The sequence below is a fragment of the Mastigoproctus giganteus genome, chromosome 4 (genome assembly GCF_048544385.1).
Source record: "Mastigoproctus giganteus isolate SK-2022 chromosome 4, ASM4854438v1, whole genome shotgun sequence".
Classification (NCBI taxonomy): domain Eukaryota; kingdom Metazoa; phylum Arthropoda; class Arachnida; order Uropygi; family Thelyphonidae; genus Mastigoproctus; species Mastigoproctus giganteus.
This window is the reverse complement of record NC_143578.1, coordinates 48,349,267-48,371,692: the sequence shown is the minus strand read 5'-3', so window position 1 is coordinate 48,371,692 and position 22,426 is coordinate 48,349,267. Positions and strand designations below refer to the sequence as shown.

The following is a 22,426-nucleotide window of genomic DNA, read 5'->3' as shown; positions in this document are numbered from 1 at the left end:
AACAGGGGGTCACCTTCCCTATCGACCCCACTTCTTCCTATTTCACCCCCCAGCCTTTTGCCTCCCCACACAAATCTGTCATCTCACACATCGATTAGCACTAAATCAAAATTCTAAGCCACACCAAAATTCTTGCCCGACCCAATTAGGCTTTATCAAAACCTTCAGCGTAAAACCCCAAACAGTGCTCCTAAAGCAAAAACCCAAATTCGCAATAAAACATCCTCGCGACTATTTATTTTTCTAATTTTTATTTTATTTATTTTGGTCCTTGCCACTGAAATCCCAGGGAAGTAGGTGCCAGGACCTGCCAGAGTACTGATTCAATCACTGGTAACACCCGGCCGGCCTACCCGTGGCTGGGATTGGTAACGTCGGGCTCCACTAGGGGGCCCGGCGTCTAACAGGCCGGATGAACAATGGGCACAACATACTACATAGTACATATCCCACACACTTTTAAATCTCTGGCTTCACAGATACAGAGAACATACGCGGAGATGGGAGAAATCCCAGGAACCGTTAGACCCCCCCAACATACCAAATACCAAAAATACTAATTAATAATGATAATTAGCATTTTAATTCTTACTTCTGTAGTGGAATTTTTGTTAAATAATTTAAAACGGGAACTCTGTGACAAGAACTGTATTACACAATTCTTGCGAGTAATTTCATTAAAGTATCACTGTTACTATGATTTTTTGAAAACGAATACAGGAATTTCGTACTTTGCTGTTTACATGAATCACAAATCAATTGGAGTACTTCTCTTTCCCTTCAACCGTCCATTATTAAACATCTATAGTGAATAAATAACTAATGAGCACTAAAATAAATAAATAAATGTACGAAAATATTTTTTTCGGAAAAAAGCAATTAGGAATAATAAGGCCGTCATAATAATAATAATAAATAAATAAATAAATTGTTATTGTGCAACAGTTTGAAAATATTTCGTCTCTAAATTAAAAAAAAAAAAAACCTTAATGAATTACTTGGCTTTATTTATTTTCAGTTTTATCTATTTATTTATATAATTTACTTAATTTGCTTCAATTCATTTATACATTTTAATTAATTAATTTCCTTTTTCCTTTGTTTATTTTCTAAATCATTTGAAATGACCTACAAATGACCTCTTTAACTGGGCTAGGGGTGCTTCCTTGAATGTTTCTCACGGAGAAGTTTCGTGGGTCACCCAAATAAGAGGGAAAATATTTTCTAGTAAGAAAAAAAAAAAAAAAACTAAGTACAACGGTTCCTTTTAGAAAAGTTTTTGAGTTGCTTGTATCCTTTCACTATTAGCGTCTCTTTAATTGACTGTGGAACAGCGGGAATTAGGTCCAGATGGTTGTTTTTATGGGAGAAGCGATGTATTCAGGGGTAAGCACTCTCTTGACTACCATTTGAGTGAAAAGTAGTCTTCTTGTTGAGAAATTTCCTGATGCAAGGAGGTGTTAGTTTACTTTTCTTGAAAGAATTTAGATGTTTTCAACTGTCTCTTCTACACTGCTCAAAACAACTAAGGATATCTTAAAATCAACCTTATTCCGAGGTTTCATTTTCAGTTTGCTCGAAGGAAACAGGCAACGAAAAAGAGATCAATTAATAATGAATAAATGAAAGTGGGATAGAAACACAAATTGTTTTGGTAGCTCAGTACAGTAGTACAACCGAGAGTGGCAAGGAAGCATTTGCAGCTCCAAACAAATTCATATATTTTACTATTATCAGTTCAAATTATTACAAACGTCCAGCTGTTAGTTTTATTACTGTCCGCTTTAAGATATTACAAAATAAATAAATGACAAAAGGAAACCAGACTTAGGTTGTTGTTGTAATAGAGCTTTAGGGGCATCAGTGACTAGGGCAATATTGCTTCGTACACAAGGTGTGACTAAATTGAAACGAGAATCGTTGCTTACAAACGCCTTATTACTGCGCATGTCAACAAAGTTCATATCGTCAGTGGAGCGTTATATGGGGCCCAAGGCAAAATCGAATTTGGGGGCCCCATCTAAAGAAAAAAATAATAAAGAACATTTTCAGTTTTATTTTATTGTGACATCAAAACAAACAAATTATATGACATAGAACTAAATATAAAATTTCATCAAAATCCATTTAAAAAAAAAACGTAATTTTCAAATTACGCTTTTTTTTAGTAGCGCATATAGTAGTACAACCGAGTAAAGTTCATTGATCTTGGCAGATAGAAAGTTCAATTAACGATAAAAAAACACTTAAAAAATATTAGTAAAAAAGAACAATGAGTTTTTGAAACCGTGGTTTTGGGGGCCCCCTGATCGGGGGCCCTAGACAGATATCTTTTTTGCCTATAGCATATCGTGCCACTGCATATCGTGCTGTACTTTGTTTTTTTTCTGTACATATTAGTTTTTGTTTCGTTGCAATCGTTTAAGTTTTGATTGAACCGTGCCTCTTTAAGTGAATCAGTGTTTTCACCCTTCGGCAGGAAAAATGAGTGATCGCAATTTAGAGCAAAGAATTTGTTATTAAATTTTTGGATTCAGTGATAACAGGAGATGAATTCTATGTCTTTCGGTATGATCCACAAACCAAGCATCAAAGCATGATATGGCAAACTCCCTCTTCTCCCCATCATTCAAGAAATCAAGAATGTCTTGAAGATCAAGACCATGTTGTCGTGTTCTTTGATCTTCCTCTTAGTTGCAAATATGAAAATACTTGTCGATGAACAAACACGAAAATTTTGGTGTCGGTGGGCCTGCATTGTTTCTATTTTAATTGCACTTTGGTTTCAACTCTGTTTACTATATAACATATTTTTAAAGCTTTTTGAAAATTTTTAGACAATGCGTAATGTACGATATATCTCACATAGCACACTTCCATACATCTTTACAGTAGTTCTGATCGCTGTCCTTCCATACCTTGTAGACGAGACCTGAGTTCGAATTAAGTCAAGATAGGCGGAATTTTTGTCTTTTAACCGCTATGATAGAATTATTCCGTCCCAAGCAGGACTACACAGTTTTCTCCCTCAGAGACTTGGTTTTCATCCAAAAAAACAAACAAATCGACTAAGAATACACGAAATTTAGACACTGCATGGAGTCCTCATAGCCTTAGCTGTTTCAGCGTAAAAAGAAAAGAAACATTTCAAATAGCTAAGTCAAGATTTTTCATGCCCCAAAATGTGCTTTAATGTACATTTTGAGGCATGAAAAATTAATGTACAAAATGTACTTTACAAAAAACGTTATACTGACAACTATTATTATATGGCGTCTAGTGTAAACCCAACCTTCCAAAAAATCAGATCTTAAGAGGAAGAAGCGGAAAGGTTCATCGGATCCGATTCCCTTTCGCAGAAATTCCATTAATATACGCAAAACTGGACTTGTTAACACTCTATTAACAGTCGTGTTTCGTATTCTTGTATGGGCGTTCCAGGGCTTGCTGAGAGAATCGTGAGGTCAGTTCAAAGTGCGTATGCGCGGCCTCATACGATTAAAAAAAAATTATATATTAATTTGTGGGAGTTAATAAATGCGAACTTACAATATTTTTAGAGAGTGCACGACTGTATAAGCGGATGAGGATTCCAGTGCAGTACAATCACACCACTGGTACCACCACTGGTACCACAGAAGCGGCCCCAGGTTCATCAGCGCCCTGTGCGAGATTTTTTGGTGCACCCTCTCCGACTTGAAATTTCCAGAAAATCAGTGAATTTTCAGGGAATTTTGCGTCTCCTAAATTTTGGCGTTCTGTCGGGGTAACCGCTCGAACGTGCCTTAAGCTGGCCCTGCCATCACACTATCAAGGGGTCCGAGATGTGTTTCCAATTAGTTAACGCTGGGCTAGCTATATAAGATACAGAAGACTCGGTAAGTTTTTTTTTTTTTTTTTTTTAGAGCATCAGCAACTAAAACCATATTGCTCCATGGTGTATACTGCGGGTGTTTTGGGGTCGATTTTCTGTTTGCTGGACAAAAAACGTAATTTTCTGGGAGAAAAAATCATGCTACCCTCGCATGAGAACAAATAACTCAGCCACATTGCGAGAAAGTGCTCATAAAAATTCCTCGCGTCATTAACGGGACTCGAACTCAAGTATTTTCCGTCCGGTGTGGAGAGGACAACAATTCTACCAACTGAGCTACCCACGAGGGCCGGAAGACTCGGCAAGCTATCCAAAATATAACAACAGGCTAGTGATAGCCCATGCCACTACATTTAGCTTATACAAACAACCGCTTCACATTGTTTTAGGCTCGTTACACACTGCAATCTGTTTCTTCTTTTTCTCCATGTGCCTTTTCTCCTTATTCAATTGCGAGAGGTAGGTTTATTCGCTAATTGAAATAGAGAAAACAAATGTTATAAATGACACCATTTTCAAAAGTAGCAATAGATACATGCAGAACTAATTTTCTCACAGATCTAATGGTTTAAGATTCCAGACATTTTAAGAACTTAAAAATAACACCTTCAGATTTTGAAATTATTGAATCTAATTGGCCTTGACATTCCAGCTTTGTTATGAGTCGCGTCACATTATTTCAAGGTCTTCTCAACCTGCAGTAAATTTCTATAAAGAAATTATTAGAAAACCTATATTTCCACTAACTTAGTTTAACTAATTAGAAATGAGTTTGATGTTTGAAACTCCAGGGATGTTTACGTTAAGAAAGGGTAGTAAGATCTCATTTGGTAAACTGGTTTCCCAATAAAGCAAATTATTGTTTGGGGAACCCTGTTTTTTATTTCCTATAACTCACACTATAACTGACTAGGATAATACTGCTGTACTCCAAAACGAAAATGGAAAATAACAATTTTGAAAGTTAGCGCGGATGGTGAAGGAAAAACTTTTTCTGGGCATGGCCACTTAAGTGCTGAATTAGTATCTCGAGAAGACCATAAGAGCTTTTCTACCAAGGAAACTCCAATGTTTAATTTCAAAAAGCAGACAAACCTACCCTTGATACGCAGAGTACGGACGCAACACATACATGCATCTGGTATGAATATTGAATATGGATATTTTTCAGAATTTACAAGCACAGAGAAATGATTTTCGTAGCTTGTTAAAAACACTTCCTGCGAAAGGAGAAGACATTGCCAATGCCAATAACTTCCGTGAAGTTGCAAGAAATTCTGGCATCAATTGCGACAGTGTTCAAAATAGAGTCAGATCCTTGGAATATGTTGAGAGAAAACAAGTGTTCCTCTGGTAATGCTATTAAAGTCGTTCTTGGGTGCTAAGCAGCTGACTCACATTATTTTTATTAGTACATTTGAAACATCCGAACGGTGCTGAATCCGGTTCCTGAACCTTGTGGGTCAAGGACCAAATAAAACATGCTTGAATTTCGTTCCTTCTTGACTGCTTCTTCTTTTTAGCCCACTTCAAGCTAGCCATTATTTAAATTATTCGCCTTTACCTGCTTTTGGGAGGTACTTCATAATTTTAAAATGGCAATCGATGTGTGGGTGTGAAAAGCCAAACCTACAAAGGCTATGAGACCTAAGTATATTCTATCTGTAAATTAGAATATACTTAGGTATAATTAGGTTATATACACTAATTATATTCTAATTATATTCTAATTAGTGTATATAACCCTGTCCTATCTCCCAAGACCGATTAACTCGGCCACGTTGTTGAAAAAAAAAAAAAAAGCCAATAAGTGAACCGCATAATTAACAGAATTCAAACCCAAATCTTTTTCACTAGGTGAGGAGAACAGAAATTATAACCACTGGACTACCAGTGAGGACATCATAGCCGTCGATGCAAACCTAATTTACTAATTTTATTTTTAATGATGTTTCGTTGTGTAAGTTGAAATTTCCATTCTAAATGAACTATCTGGAACTGAATGGAAAATAAATAAGTCAAATTCTAAATATATCCGCTTTAAGGAACTCCAAATTTCATCCAATAAAATCTACCACCGATAAAATAAAAAAATAATTGCAAAAACTAGATAAATCTCCATTAGATAAGAATTCTCAAAAGTAGGGGAAGAAAAGGTTACTCAAATGTCAATAAAAAAAAAAAAGTTAATAAAAATTTACTTTTAAACAGAACGAATAAATTTGTTCTTTCTGAAAAGTTAAGCGCCATCTTAGAGACCACTTACTTCTACTGCATTTCCTCATCTCCTCCATGACCTGTCTGAGATTCGTCACCACAGTCTTATTTTCATCACGTTCATAAGTTGCTGTGCAAGTAACGGTAAAGTTCTTCATTTGTGCAAGGTTGTTTAGGTGGTAAGCTAGCGTGTCATAATAGACATCGCGAAGTCTGTAGATCATCCCAAAGTAATCCCACTGAAAATTCTGCAGGAAAGCAAGAAAGGCTTTAGCCTTATCCTGGAGATCATACGATACCCGTATGAGGGTGCGAAATTCTTCTCTTTTTCGAAGCACATCTCCAAGACCAGTCAGGATTGGGATGTTAAAGAAAGTGGCCAGACGACCCACAACCTGTAAATCATCACTGAGTGCCGGCCCTACAAATGCCGAGATTTTGTTTTCATATAAAAGTTTGACGGCTTCTCCTAGAGAATCTGTCTCGGAATTATGGTCACGATAATATCCTTCCAGAAGATTCAATGATATCTGATAGTCCGTCTCGCAACGATCGACAGCAATGTCAATAGCGGGACCAAAATGTTGATTATCAAATCTGTTTCTAGCGGACTCGTTGACCATGAGAATGGCTATATTGTACCTTTCACCTAGGACACTCCACAATGATCCCACCACCACGCTAAGCAGCAGGCTGTGTTTCATGGTCAATCAAAAATAAAGCTAATCGAAGTCACCACCACCACTATATACTTGTCTGAACTGCATGGGACGTTCAATATTACACACAAACACATAAAAAAGTCTCATAACTGCAAAAAAATGGAATCAAGTATCGCGGTCTTTAAGGGATCACTGACGAGCACCAGTGAAAACGGCCTGATTGCCATGCTCCAGCCTGGACAGTTGCCTACCTAGTGAATGAATGCGTAGTGTGCTGCACGCGACTAACTTGGTGTCGCATCGGCGACACTTGAACTGTTGGCTTAGCGACTGCTCTGTGCAAGAAAAGTTTACCTCTATTTTTCGCCTCGAGTACCTTCCAGGCGTCGGTGAGAAAAACGCACACACACACACACTGAGTAAAAGAGAAGAGAGATACGGTTATTAATAGCAGCTTTCCCCCCGCTTCTTCTTCTACTTCTTTATGGATGTCGGGCATTGTCAATTCTGCCTACCCAAGAGTAATTTCCACAATCTTATCTTAGTTAACCAATAATTTAATAATCACTGATAATAATCGACACTCAGATTAAACCCATCTGCCACACCAGAAAACGTATAAGTTACTCGCGTTGCTTGTAGATAAACGCTGCATAGTAGTTCCGCACCGTATTGAAAGTGTCAACACTACACGCGTCCGCCAGTAAATGGGTATAAACTTCCGTAGATTATCGTGATTGAAGCGAATATCCGACACCCCCTTAGTTTCTTTAGTAAGTCTAACTTCTAATATACAGGGTGTCCCAAAAGTCACTATCTATTAGGCTAAATAAGGCGAATTTAAAAAAAAAAAAAAAAGGTTTTAATGGCAATATTATATTTGTATACATAATACAGAAAATGAACCGGAAAATCATTACTTACATACATAACTCAAAACTCTTAATTTTTTTAAAACTTTTTTTAAACTTCAAAAATGAAATTCATCTTATTTAGCCAGATAGTGACTTTTGGGACACTGTATATAAAATAGCCTACTAGTGGCCAGCTTGTTATTTCCATTTTTCTATTTACTTAATTCAAATTAACAATAATAACTTAACTTTTAAATGCATAAAATAATGATTATTTTATGACATATATAATAAAAATAGTTAATTATATTCAATTATTCTTTCAACGACATTACCTGTTCATGAACAGCATACTTTTCTGTCTTCTGCCACGGTCATTTATGCGCAATCTCGTGCTGGACAACAGAGACGACCTCTGAATTTCTCAATTCATAACCTCTGAATAAAATAATATGAATTATTGCATCAATTAAATACAATTTAATAGTCATTATAATAATTTACAATAGTGTAACACAATTTCGGTGAAAGAATAGCCACTTTTTATTCTCAAAAATTATGGACTGTATTCTCGTAAAGCGCTCATTAATAAAATAAAGTTCATTAATGATTCAATATCGTAAAGGCGTCTCTAAAACGTTTCTATCTAATACGCATGCGTTAAATGTGTATTGGTTTTACAAAAATGAAAAACTTGATTTCGCCTAGTTCTTAAAAATAAATAAATAACTTACGGATAATTCTCACAACAACTTATGAAAACTGTTTCTGCTATCTGCTCGTTAAGTTTTTATGAATAATTAGACTTGGTAACCTTGAAATCTATTAGGGCTTTTCAACAGCTGTTTCGGGTATGCTTGGTGTTTCACGTGTTAGACCTCATTGATGAGAGCAGCGGGTGAATTTATAACTGACAGTTTAGTCGGTAGTGTTGGCTTTCATCGTTCTTGCAATTTTTAAAATCAGGTTACAGCATGATGAAACAGAACAGCCATCATTTAAAGTGAAGGAAGATGTTGGAAATAATTATCAGTCGGAGGTCCTTTGCACGATGCTAATTACTATCGGTCAGAACTTACTGTTACTTCGTCTTGAGTAACAGGAAATTACTTATGGCAATATGTTAAACAGATGTAAATAAACAAGTGAATTTTTTTTAATCACTGATTTTTCTATTGGTATTGTATTCGAAAGAATTTTTACCAAAACCATCTACATAAAAATAGAAACTATAGTATTCCTAATTAGTTAATGTATCTGTGTATTGCGTCTGGTCAATGCAGCGTACTACAGCCAAATGGACCACAGCGTAAAGTTACAAAAACACAGGTTGAATGCGAGTTATCTGATCCAAGTGAGTAATTAGAAACCCACACAATAGTTAAAAAGGGTACAAGCAAGAACTACAAAGACTGTGCTATCCTCTAACAGGCTATAATCTCTAATATGACAAGAGGGGCGTAAACTAGAAACATTAAACTAGATTTGCAGACTAACTTGATAAAGAGAAGAGGGTGTACTGATAATCAGTATATTAGTATATATCAATAATTAAAAATTAACATTACATGATTAAGAATCCATAAGTAAATAGAGCAAAAAGTGTTCTTACCTATCTCAGCTAAAAGTTTCTTTTTTGGACTTATTAAGTCAATGTTAAGGGTATTTTCATATTTGATCATTTAAGTGACGTTTAGTTGCATAAACTTGGCTATCGATGAAGATTACGGAAGCCTTCATTCGGCGAATAATTTTTCATTCTTTCACAGTTTATAGCCCTGGACAGTCTATTTCACCGATATAGTTTGTTTGTTATATTTTAGGCGCATCAGCGACTTAAGCCATATTGCGTCTTGTATATTTTAGATTTAATTTAATTCAGGTAATGGAAAAGTTGCATCCCCCTAGACAGCAATCAAATGCTAGGAGGGTGAAAACAACTATAACAAATTAATATAATATCTATATTGGGTAATATAAAAGATACACAGATCCAGTCAATAAATTAATTACAAAAGGTAAGAATATGTTCTCCATAAATGCTGTAAATACTTCAGTGTTCGTCCAAGAAGAGTGCGGGGATGCCGACAAGACGCTGTTGGTTGTCCGGAACAGAAGGTGCGCAGATCATCCTCTAATATAGAAGCTGTGAAAAACGATGATGAAATGGAAGACCTAAAATTGCAAGATTGTGAAAGTATCAGTAAAAACTTTTTATATGTAGGCCTTGTCCACGCAAATCGCCGTAGGGTTGATATTTAAGTAGTTCAGAGTCCAATCGTGCTTGCTGGGAACAGATGACTGAGCGAACTGATTTGGCTGAGGGCAGGTCTGATTGTAGATTTTTGCAGGTTGATTATTCTTGGGCAGGATGATGATGATGTTATCGATGCTGGGAGCATCTAGTCTACCCGATATGAGCTTAGAGAGGGTAATTATGTTGTGTGTGGTGATTTGCTTCCAAGGGATCATTCTATGCAGTGAATGTAGTATAGCCCTAGAGATAGTAAGGCGATGTCGTGAAGGATGAATTGAAGGATTGAAGAAGCCAATACTCAAGTCCCAAGAACTGCCCCAGGTAGGTCGGACAGGGCAGAGGACCAGATTTCCGATGCGTAGAGTGCCACTAAGTACCACACAAGTTCGGACAAAGCTATCTATCAGCTTGCTATTGCCGTAACCCACCAGTTCTTTTCGAGCTGATCAAAGAGTTGCGAATAACCAACTTAGCCACTTTATAAAAAAGGCCAATAAAAATTCCTTACGTCATCGACGGTATTCGAATTCAGGAGTTTTCCGCCCGGTGTGAAGGAGGACGGCAATTATACCAGCCGCTCTACCGCGAGGGCACCGTTATGAGTTTAGTTAGAACTACATTATACATTATGAAGGGACGCGAGATTCCATATAATAAAGGCGTGCAACCTTAAAGTACACCTCAATGATTGAATATTACTTTTAAATGACATCAACTAAAACCAATATGCAAGACAAAAGCCCTGAAAGGTAGCAGGTTGGACGTTATCAGCATCTTCCCACACCGGCTGAAAAAGATTTGGGTTCTAATCCCGTTAATGAAGCAAGTCTTGGGTTTTTTGATAGGTTTTTCATAATACTACTGAGTTAGTTTGTCTCAGGCGATGGTTGCATGATTTTCTCCTTCCGAAACTCGAGTTTTTCGTCCAGCAAACAGGCAAAACACACACGCACGCACGCACGCACGCACGCGCACGCACGCACACACACACACACACACACACACACACACACACACACACACACACACACACACACACACACACACACACACACACACACACACACACACAGAGTATACTGTCCCTCATAGCCTTAATTGCTCTAACGCTTAATACAGACATCAACAAGACAAGTCATCTTTTTGAAGTTAGACAGAGGAACACTAGACCAGATGGGGAGGCATATAAAATTTTGGGCTGAAATACATTTAATTTACAGGATGGATCTACTGTAATTTTAATTTTCGTCGCTGAAGGTTTGCCGGTGCTCTCTTCTTTTCGAAATAAACTCTTCCTTAAACTTGCGCATCGATGAACCCACTCACAGAAGTACTTCCATTAGCCATTTTTCGATAAGTTATGGAGAGTGGTCGTTGTGGCCAGAGATACTTGACCTTCTGTAATACGCCTGTGCAAAAATTTTGGAACAATTTTTTTACAGCACTCAGAGACAGGTCTATAGTCTGATATGAAGTGCGTGGAGACGGGTGGATCAGCAACATTAGCTTTGAAACATCTATAGTATTAGGATGCATTTTGACGAGGATGTTGGCACCTCTGGAAAGGAGAGAAAGTAATGGGTCTTACGACCTTTGAATTAAATAGATTAAGAATGAAAATATTTTTAAGCTTTTTGCTGTAAAATCAGGTATATTGTATCCATGAAATAACAATCAATTTTTTAACCTATCATTTATAAGCTCCAAGTTAAAAATTGGAGTCTACCTTCTTTCTAATGATTTCCATAAAAAATTTTCTATAATTTCAATATAAAATGAACTGCTCCGAAGTTATATGATGAGCATCGATTTTCTGTTACAATTTCTAACCAATCGTTAATGAATATTGCACCTACACAAGATTTTTTCCTGGTTCTCGAACAGAAAACTGAGACTGAATCCACGGAGCGCGATCCATATTTCAGTAAAAACTACAACATCGAAGATCAGGGATAGAACAAAAGTTTCTAATGTTTCTTATTTATTCTGAAAACTTTTGTAAACGCATTTTGATTTCAGCAGGCTTACTGCTGGTAGGAATGTTGATGTTGCTGTTGTTGTTGTAGGGTTTTAGGCGTATCAGCGACTAAGGCCATATTGCTCAGTGTGTACACTGCCTGAAAATTGCGTGTGTTGTGTGATCGATTTTCTGTTTGCTGGATGAAAGACCAGAGTTTATGGAAGGAAAAACCATGCTACCCTCACCTGAGACCGACTAACTCAGCCACGTTGTGATAACGGCCTAAAAATTCCTAATGTCGTCGACGGGACTCGAAATCAGGTGTTTTCCACCCGGTGAAGGGAGGATAGCGATTCTACCAACTTTGCCACCAGAGGATACTGGTGGAAATGTTAATAAGTGAAGAAATCCTATTTCTGCTTCGCTTAACATAATTGACATTAAGTTTTCTACTGACTTTCTTGGGATATTTGCGTCTTACTTACAGATCTCGCATTGAGTGTTTTTAAGATAGCGGTTTATCGTCACTGGAATAGGTAATTCCTTGGATTCATGTGGTAGCTCTACCAAGTCTCATGATGCATCGGAAATAAGAAACTTTTATGAGCATATTCGAAATAAAAATTCTTCTACCATAGTGCTCTTCGTTTTCCTGAGCTTCCACCAGGCGATTTCACAATATCAAGCTCAATTAATCTATTAAAACTGTTGCAATCTAGCCAGAAGTTTTTGTTGAAAACTAGTAGATTTTCCTTGTAAGCATTATTGTTAACGAAGTGTGATCATTCTTGCATTTAAATGCTAGCAGCTGAACAGAGTTGAGAGATGCTAGATTGGATAGATGTAAAACGAGGAACTGAAATTATCGTGAATATACTTACAAAAATACGACCTTTGACTGAACCAATCTGATGTATGCTCATAAAACGTAACATAAAAGTATATCAGCACTCTTAATATTTCGAAGACCCTCATGGGTAGTACAGTGGATATAACCACCATCTTCTCACAACGAATGGAAAAGGTCGGGGTTTGAATTCCATTAATGACGTGAGGAATTTTTATGATCTTTTTTCAGATCGTAGCTGAGTTAATTGATTTCAAGCGAAGGTTGCATGTCTTTTTCTCAGAAACTCCGGTTTTTTGTCCAGCAAACAGGCAAATCGATCATTTAATACACGAAATATACAGACAATATATTGACGCATTATAGCATTAGTTGCCTTTGCGCTAAGCAAAACACACAGAATATTTTAAAATATATGACATACAGGATACAAACTTTAAGCATAGCTTTTAAAATATTACAGATATATAGGAAAATGCAGTCATAACGAATTAGCGCCACTAAATTTTGAGTTCTGAAAGGATACGGGCTTCTTATAAAGCATAATTGAATCAAGATGATCACAAAGCTGCAAGCAAAGATTACATTTCTATTTGCCCTACGATTTACTGTAACCAGTTCTTCTCGATACGTGACCTATCCATTTCCATTTTAAGTGGCTTTTTCTTTCGATGATATCACAGACCTTAGTTTGATGCGAATCCATGTACATGTTTTTCGGTCTCTTTTGGTTATATTCAAAATTTGGCATTCCATATTTCTTTATGTGACCCCTCAGTCTTTGTAAAGCTTTGGAATTCAATGTCCATGTTTCACAACCATATGTTAGGACATTAATCAAAAAATTTGGATTTAGACAGAGTGGCAGGTTTGTCTTGAAGACTATATTAAGCTTTCCAAATGCCTGCAATCCCAATTTTATACGTTGTTCAATTTCCATCCATTGAAATTTCTTGTATAAGATACCTTTCCACTTCTAGTTCTTGCCTATCGGCCATGATTTTATTTGGTCTGGTAAATATGTTGAACATAACCTGTGTTTTCTTGATATTCATCTTAAAACCGAACTTCTTACTCTTATGCTTCAGTTCTTCAATGTTTTGCTGCAATTCTTCTGGATCATTGTCAAAGAGAAGTATGTGGATAGCTTTTAGGATCTGATATGTTAATTTTTTTTTCTTATGTTGGTATTATGAAGCAAACTGTTTTACAAACTGTTTTTCATTACTTCCTTATAGTATGAGCTGAACTCTCTCATTTGCAAATCGTAAGCGATTGAGATAATTTCCATTTATCTTGAGTGCTTTGTTATCCCAATTTAGCTTGAAAAAAAATTTATTCCAAACAGGCAGAAAACAATTTTGGAAACATTGTCTCCTTCTCGGACGCCTCTTTCTATGTTGATCTGAACTTTATCATTGTCTACCAATATTGATGTAGTCGCCTTTTCATATATAGATTGGAAAATATTGTCTACACCTTGGTTGATTATCGCTTTTTTTGTGACTGAGTCGAAAGCTTTTCCATAGTCAATGAAGGCTGTACATACTGAAAGGTTGCATCCATTCTACCTCTCTATAACTTGCTGCACTCTTTAGATGTGATCCATTGTACTAAAGCTACTTCTGAAACCTGTTTGTTCTTTGGGTTGTGCCGTATCAAGTACTGTGCCTATCCTTCTTGAAAGTATCTTTGTGAAAACCTTGTAGACAATTGGAAATGGGCTTATTGATCGGTAGTTTTTTAAATCTGTCTTTTGCAGTAGGATGGCTTCTGCATTTTTCCATGCTATAGGTACTTTGTTATGAAGAAGGCATTTTGAAAATAGTTTAGCTAGAGCTTTACGTACTGCCTGGCCTCTGGCTTTCAACATTTCAATAGTGACTTTATCGGATCCTGCTGCTTTGCCGTTTTTCATTGATTTTATAGTATCTTCTACTGCTTCCACCAAAATTTCTGATACAGCTTCTGCATCTGGTGTTGGATCCAGTTGTCCTTTATCCTTATAAAGATTTGAATAAAATTCTTCCACTCGTTTAAGTATATGTTATTAGATTTTTATTGTTGCGCCATCCTCAAGGTTGAAAGGCTTTTGTGTGTAACCATTTTTCGGTTTTCTTTCTTTAATCCTTGATTTTCTTCTGGTGTTCTTCTAGCGAGATCTCCGTTGAACTTGTGGTGCATTTCTTCTTTTATGCGCTCTCTTGTTGTTTGTTTGTTATTTGGTTTTTAGGAGCATTAGCAACTAAGGCCATATTGCTCCGGAATATGCGGTGGTCATTTCCTGAACCTCTCCGCATCCTCCGTATTTGGTGGTGACGGGCTCGAACCCCGATCTAATCAAGAAGCGTGTGCTACGCACTGCTGCTCCTGCCCACCTGGCTACGGAGGCGCCATGCGCTCTCTTACAGTCTTGCACATTTCTACATGTTCTACTGCGATTCTTACGTTACTACTTTGCTTCATTTCTCGTCTCTTTTTGATCATGGCAATTTTTGCTTTTGATATTCTGGTTGGTTTTTCTTATTTTACAGTAGGTGCAAAGGCATTAAGCATTGTCTACAATAGTCTTAAAGACTTTGCCATTTTCGGTTGACATATGTATCAGGAAGATCTTGCAGCACATGTAAACCATTGGACAGTTCTAGTTCAAAGTTTTGATTATTTTTCAATAGTCAGTGTCCACTTTCTTCACTTTAGTTAACTTGACCAATTCCTTTCGTTCTTTTTTTGCAATTAATTTTGATTTTTGCTCTTTTTCATCATGGCAATTGTAACCAATGGTCGATTCCACCATTAAAATAGTTCAAGACTGAGAGCAGTCCGTAAATATACGTTTATTGTTTGTTAGTATGAAGACAATTTCACCAGTAGTTCCAAAAGGCTTATATACAAATATATGAAATGTAATATATAATCATGAGTTTAAACATGTCGTAACAGTTGATAGATGAAAATAAAAATATAAATAAGTAGGATATGACAGATGCACCAAAACGCGCAAAGCAACAGTAAAGGATGCAAAAGTTTATACACTGAGTGATCACTGAATTATGACCACCTACCTAATACTTCGTAGGTCCTCTTTTTGCCCTCAGTACAGCAGCTATCCGATTTGGCATTGATTCAACAAGATGTCGGAAGTGTTCGGGAGGTATGACCAACCAAGCTGTGTGTAATGCGGTCAGCAGTGCAGGTATGGAGATGATTGGTGTATCCAGACGTCTGATACGCCTTTCCATAGTGACCTACAAGTGCTCTATGGGATTGATGTCGGGGGAGGGGGGGGGAGGAGTTCGGAGGCCAATCGATTTGCTGGAAGTCAGAACTGTGTTCCTCAGACAATTCCTGCACAACAAGTGCCCGCTGGCTCGGCGCATTGTCATCTTGGAAGACACCATCACCATTCAGGAATAAGTGTAACATAGCGGGGTGTGCACAGTCAGCAAGCAGCTGACGATAGCGGAGACCACTGATACGTTGTTCCACATACACCAGGGGTCCAAGTTACTGCCAGTGAAACCAGCCCCACACCATGCCTCCACCGGCCTGTACTTGTGATACCATGCATGATGGATGAAAAGCCTCATGTTGTTGACGCCAAATCCGTACTCGACCATCCACAGTGTGGAGTAAATAACGTGACTCATCCGACCAGCACACCTTCTTCCAGTCTTCTAACGTCCAACTTGTATGCTCTTTGCACCAGGCGAGTCTTTTCGCAGATGAACCTTGATTGAGAGAAAATGCCGTAGGAGTGATCTGCTGGTATAGCCCATACGTGCGAGCGTGCGACGCATGGTCATGCCAGATATTGTTCCAGGTTGGCCCATGTTGTATTGGGTAGTCAACTCTTGAACAGTGCTACGCCTGTTCGCCTTTACGAGTCGTCGGACCCAGCGCTCACCTCTAACATTAACCTTTCGCTGACCTTCGCTGTTTTGTCGTCGGGCCATTGTTTGACCATTTTGACGCCAGTCGTGGTACACTTTAACTATGGCGGCTCTCGCACACCTCACCAGTTCAGCCGTTTGGGAAATCGAGGCACCAACTCGTCGAGCATCCACAATCTGTCCTTTACCAAAGTCCGATAAATCCTTCCTTTTACCCATCACGCTCGGAATTTTACTACCTACTGAACCACTGACACCTTATCTGTGCTAAGTAGGTCGACTAACTCAGCACTCTCGTATCTCACGTGGTCAACGGGCCGCATTCAGGTTTCATAGGGGTGGTCATAATTCAGTGATCCCTCAGTGTATATGTATGTAGGAAATGATAGGTTTGATAAAGGTGCATAGATGGAAGTGAAAAATACACAAAGTGCCGAAAACTAAAAGGGTGAGGATAGCAGAAATATATGGTTTGTAAAAAAAGAGAAAGAATGTGAATATCCTATATGTTATGATGAAATAAGAAAATTATAGGCTGAATTGCAAAGCCAATTAGAGGTGAGGGAACTGTACAGTAAAATGATTAAACAAATAAAATAAGAGGTGAGATAGCTATCATCAGAAATGGGTGGGCAATTTAGCTATAAGTCGAAAAAAAGGGATAGCAAAAATGCAGAAATCTGATGTTAGCTAGAGTAAACATTGATACATGGTCAGGTACTTCACCAGGGTACTACACCTGACCATGTATTCCTGATACATGGTCAGGAGGTAACAAAAAAAAAAGTATAATAATAGATAATTAATTACAAAAATGACAAAATAAGACAAAATAAATAATCAAAAAATGACAAACATACAATTTCTTTTTTCAACCTATTATCCATTCTCTGCATAGGTTTAGCATTTGCTGCTTTTGACTGCACTAGATCACTTCCTCTCTTTTTTACATTTTTCTGTCTTCTTTTTATTCGATTCAACATATACGCTGCCCTACCATTAATATCCGTACACCCCTCCATGGATGGGGAAACAGGTCCTATGCAAGCAACACGTACAGAACCTGCTATAAATATTCACACTGGGCTTCGAACAGACAATTGCAAAAGTGGGCATGCAAGATGACACGTTTAACTAAATTACCTCAACGGTTCAACAGAATTGATCACCTCAACAAATGCTAGACGCCGATTAACATGGTGTAGGGAGCGCGAATCCTGGACTGTAGAGCAGTGAGATACAGTCCTATGGACAGACGAGTCGAAGTTCGCACTATATGGGTCTGATGGCCGTTCCTGGGTGTGGCGAATGCCAGGGGGAACAGTTCCTCCACCAATGAAGTTTGGTGGAGGCAGTGTCATGGTATGAGACTCCTTTCATGGTTTGGCTTGGGCCCATTAGTCGTTATCGACAAAACCATGAATGCTGTGCAATACCAGGACATTATGGCAATACTTCGGGGAGGGCCCATACCTGTATCAGCAAGACAACGCACCATGCCATACTGCTCGGGTTGTAACAGTGTTTGGGGACATGAGTGTGGAAAAGTTGGATTGGCCCAATACATCTTTGGGATGTATTGGATCGTCGGTACATGCACGTCGAGATCGCCCAGAGAACAAGGCCGAACTGGTGGCTGCGTTAAAGGCCGAGTGGAGGACCATATCACCTGACATTTATAAAAAGCTGGTTGAGAGTATGCCGCGAAGATTGAAGGCCGTCATAAAAGCAAAAGATTTCAGCACAAAATATTAAATGACACAATAAATGCTATTTTTTTGTCTAAAGACAGGTGTCCAGATATTAATGGTAGGGCAGTGTGTGTATATACGTACATATACACTGAGTGATCACTGAATTATGACCACCCCTATGAAAACTGAATGCCACCCGTTGACCACGTGAGCCTTTCTGATATAAAAATGGTTTTGTCTACTCTATAATGACTAATACAACATAATATAACATTAATGTAATGCATAACATTAAAGCAGGTACAGTGTACAATTAATATCAACATACACGAAAATTTTGGGTAAAATGAACACGTAAAACTACGTGGTTTTTATAAGAATTCGGCCAAAAGAAAAAAAAAAAAAATCCTGGCTTGCGAAAAGGGTGGACCAATAAACAGAATAAACTGGGAATTAGCACACGCAACCGTAATTAGTGTAATGTGATGCTAATTCTTGTACTAAATAACGTCTCATGAGATGAAAATTTCTTGTGGCTCCCTCTATTTGCGACTAATGAAATAAATAAAACTGTAGGCACTCGTTCACTCGTTCTGTGCGAGAGCGGAAATCTGTTTACAAATCTTCCTTAATATGCACTTTCGTATATTACTAAAAAATTATCAATGAGCATGACAGCACATTTTTAACAACCGTAACCAGATTTAATTTATTGGTTTAAGATAAAGCATCTTGCAGAATGTTATCCGAGAATAATTACTTGTAATAACTACACTATACTCTCAGAATATTCGGACACTAGTACCATTCAAAAAAACTAATATTTATTTAGGAAATCAATAATGATGAGTGTACTTTTGCCCTTATTGTGAGCCACAGCCATAGTGTGAATATATACTATTAATTTATGGTGATATATATTTGATATTTTTCTGCGGTCCTCCCTCAAAGTAATAGTTACACAGTCGAAAATGGGAAGAGTTATATTTCAGGCACGTTTGGCTTCTTTTTTTTTTAATTAAATGAATTTTTCTTTTTCTGTGATTAACAGAAGTGAAAAGTAAAAATAGTTATCTTTCTTATTAATTAATTACTAAGATTATAACTTTATAGAACACTTAATACAACTATACTCTTACATTTCTAAGATTAGCTGTTCAGGTTTTAATTACAGCTGTATAATATTTATTACTCTCCCCCGTTTCTTTTCTCTGTATATGTACACTCATGAGCCAAAATATTTTGACCGCCTACCTAATAACGTGTTGGACTGTTGAAACCCTAATTGGCAATGTTAATAATATCCGAAGAGATATGATGATGTTGGCATATAATTCAACTAAATTTTTTCTTGAATAAATATCTAAGCAACCATTTTTACCTTTTAAAGCATGCTTCAAAGATTGGATTTCTTGACATAACTCTGGCATCGATATCGCTGCTCCCGTCTTCGCCATTAAAATTCCTTCAAAGTGCTGCCATTTCGTTTCTATCGCACTTTCAAATAAATTCATGAAGTTTTCTGATTTTAGAATACAATGAAAAGTCAATAATATTTCATTCATCTGATCAAATCTTTGTCGTAAGCTAACGATAGCTACATCGATCATTATATTTAAAAAATCCGTTTCAAACCTTTTGGTTGGATCAATAGAGCATTCATCTGATGAAGTTTCACAGGTAAACCCACGCTTTTTTTGTGGTAACCTGGACTTCTGGCAACACTGACGGTACTTCCAACTCAGTTGCAATGTCTATACCTTAATCCATACACAATTTAAATCCTGATGTTCTTAATTCATTTAGCTGACTAAGAGCACCTTCTATCAATATAATTGCAGTGTTCATATCAATTGTACTACTTTGCATGCTTTACTTACTTTATTTGTAATACTCAATATTTCCTACCAAACTACACTTATAATAAATTTAAGAGAAGTAATTTCTCTTATCAAATCTTGTATTGCAGAAGGCAATTTGGCATCTTTTCCTTTGGCCTGTTCCTTGATTTCATTTAATGCAGTTGCAATATCCGTAATTGATATCGTACTGCTTCAACAGCTTTTATCTTTCCTTCCATCTTGTTTCTTGTAGAGATTTCACAGTAATATCCCACCTGCTTGGCAAAGCAGCACAAACCGTGTATAATCTTTGTAATGTTCCAAAAAATAATTCTGCTTTTTATGTTCCGACACATGAAACATAAAAAGCTCTTCTATCCTTCTTGTAAAATTCTTGCTTGTACTTCATTTGTCCCAAAAAATTTCCAATATTTGGTTCAAATAATTTTTCATTGCTTCCTCTCAGTGCCAAATTTCGTGAAGCTAAAAATTTAATTATCTCAATCACTCGTTCCAGAATCATTCTCCAGTGTTTTTATTATTATATATATTTTTTAATTTCTCTATCAAATTTTGATTTACAACATCTATAATTTATTGGATTTTAATTGGACGTCTAATTCCATCCACTGTTGCATGCATATTTTATGATAGTTCTCATGCGAGCTGAAACCTTGTGAATGACACCAAGAACAGAAATCAGTAGTTTTCAATAAAATATTTGCATGACAAAATAATTTTCAGCAAAAGCAGAAAATGGCGTCCTTTTTTCCCCAAGTTTTTTCTAGCTTTTCGCCATTTTTAAAGTCCTGAAACGATGCTCAGTTGAAAACCATCGGTGATAAGCACCAATGGGATAGGTTTTGAAGAAAGCGAACAGTTTTAAATATATATCTGCATTAAAACTAGGTTTAAATAATAAAAATAGGCAAAAATTAATTTCTTTTAACATCTGATTATAAAATAAATAAATTTATTGTAATATAAATAAGCCAATATTGAATTTTTTTGTACAATGAAATTATTATATTAAGAAACAACCATTTTTTTATATTTAAAAATATTAAAATATCATCGGAATTCGGGCCCCCTGTATTTCCAGGCCCGGGCGGCCGCTCGTACCTAGGTACGACACTGATTCTGCGATTAGGTGTATGTTCATCCGACAGTCTTGGCGCACAATCTCCCGAATTTTTTCATCATTCTCGTCTGTCGTTGAGGTTGGTGGTCTTCTTGTCTTTGTGGACATCTTCCCGTCACTCTCTAAACAGTTTGTCTATTCGTACACACGTGGCTGACTCATTTCATCAACGCACACGTTCTGCAAAGTCAGGGGTGAAGTCACGGGCTTGAACCCCTGAGTGACAGGGGTTCAAGCCCGTGACTGCTTAATACGGTACTGTTTCTTGTATTCTGTCTATCTTGTGAACTCCTCCGACCGTTTGGTCGTCCCGGAGTATAAACAGAAAATTTAAATTTTTTATCATGTTCTTTCCGTTCAGCAATAGTGTCAGCGAACACAAAATTGCTCTACAAGCCACACATCAGTTAACTAACCTAGCCAACTTCCTGGCTTCGACTGGTATTGAAATAAACCCCCTCAAAACGGCCCAGATATCCGTCTCCCGAAAGCATAAAAAGTAAAACATCACTATACTTTTAAATGGTCAACCCATACAGAAAGTCGAATATCACAAGGAACCCCCCCCCCCGGGGGCTCACATCTGGTGAGCATGGGCGGCTTGGCAAACCCAGTGTTCTGAGCTGGATATCATCATTCTTCTCTTTCTTGGTGATTCTCTTCTACTTTTCTCTCTCTCTCTCTCTCTCTCTCTCTCTCTCTCTCTGGGTAATTCATAATTTTTTTTTTTTTTTTTTTGCCTGGTGCGGGATAAGTCTCAGGCTGCCTTGCACCATATGGCTAATAATAATAATAATAATAATAATAATCTAGGAATTACCTTGGACAAGTCATCCTTCAAGGAACATTTTACTACCTTACTACCACAAATACCCTTGCCGCCATCTGGCGTTCAAGACAGGAATTAACTGGGGTCCATAATGCTCCTGATGAAATAATATACTGTTAGGTGCGCTGCTCCAGTTGCCTTATACGCTTCGGTCATTTGGTCATTAGCTCCAGAAACGTATGTTAAAACCTTCCTAAGCATTCAATATCGACTTCTTAGGTGTTTAAACCGAATCTTCCAATTTCCCTTCACTGTATCAAGAGGCATTCTGTATGCAAATATGGAGTGAACATCCTGGTTGTTTATTGTTATCAGGACAAATATTCATATCCTGGCGAAGTTACTGACAGGTTATTA

General features: G+C 37.3%; 1 protein-coding gene across 2 annotated transcripts in view; it reads right to left on the bottom strand.

Moving 5' to 3' along the window:
- The window catches only part of LOC150086700 (atrial natriuretic peptide receptor 1-like), a 193,772-nt gene extending 186,770 nt beyond the window's left edge, over positions 1-7,002 (bottom strand). Inside the window, exon 1 of one of the 2 annotated variants that reach the window (XM_090372702.1) lies at positions 6,141-7,002. In XM_090372702.1, the coding sequence (XP_090228828.1) occupies positions 6,141-6,795 (655 nt within the window). In that variant the 5' untranslated portion in view covers positions 6,796-7,002. The remainder of the gene's footprint in view (positions 1-6,140) is intronic. The other variant, XM_090372707.1, reaches the window with a different exon arrangement.
- Between the last annotated feature and the right edge of the window lie 15,424 nt (positions 7,003-22,426).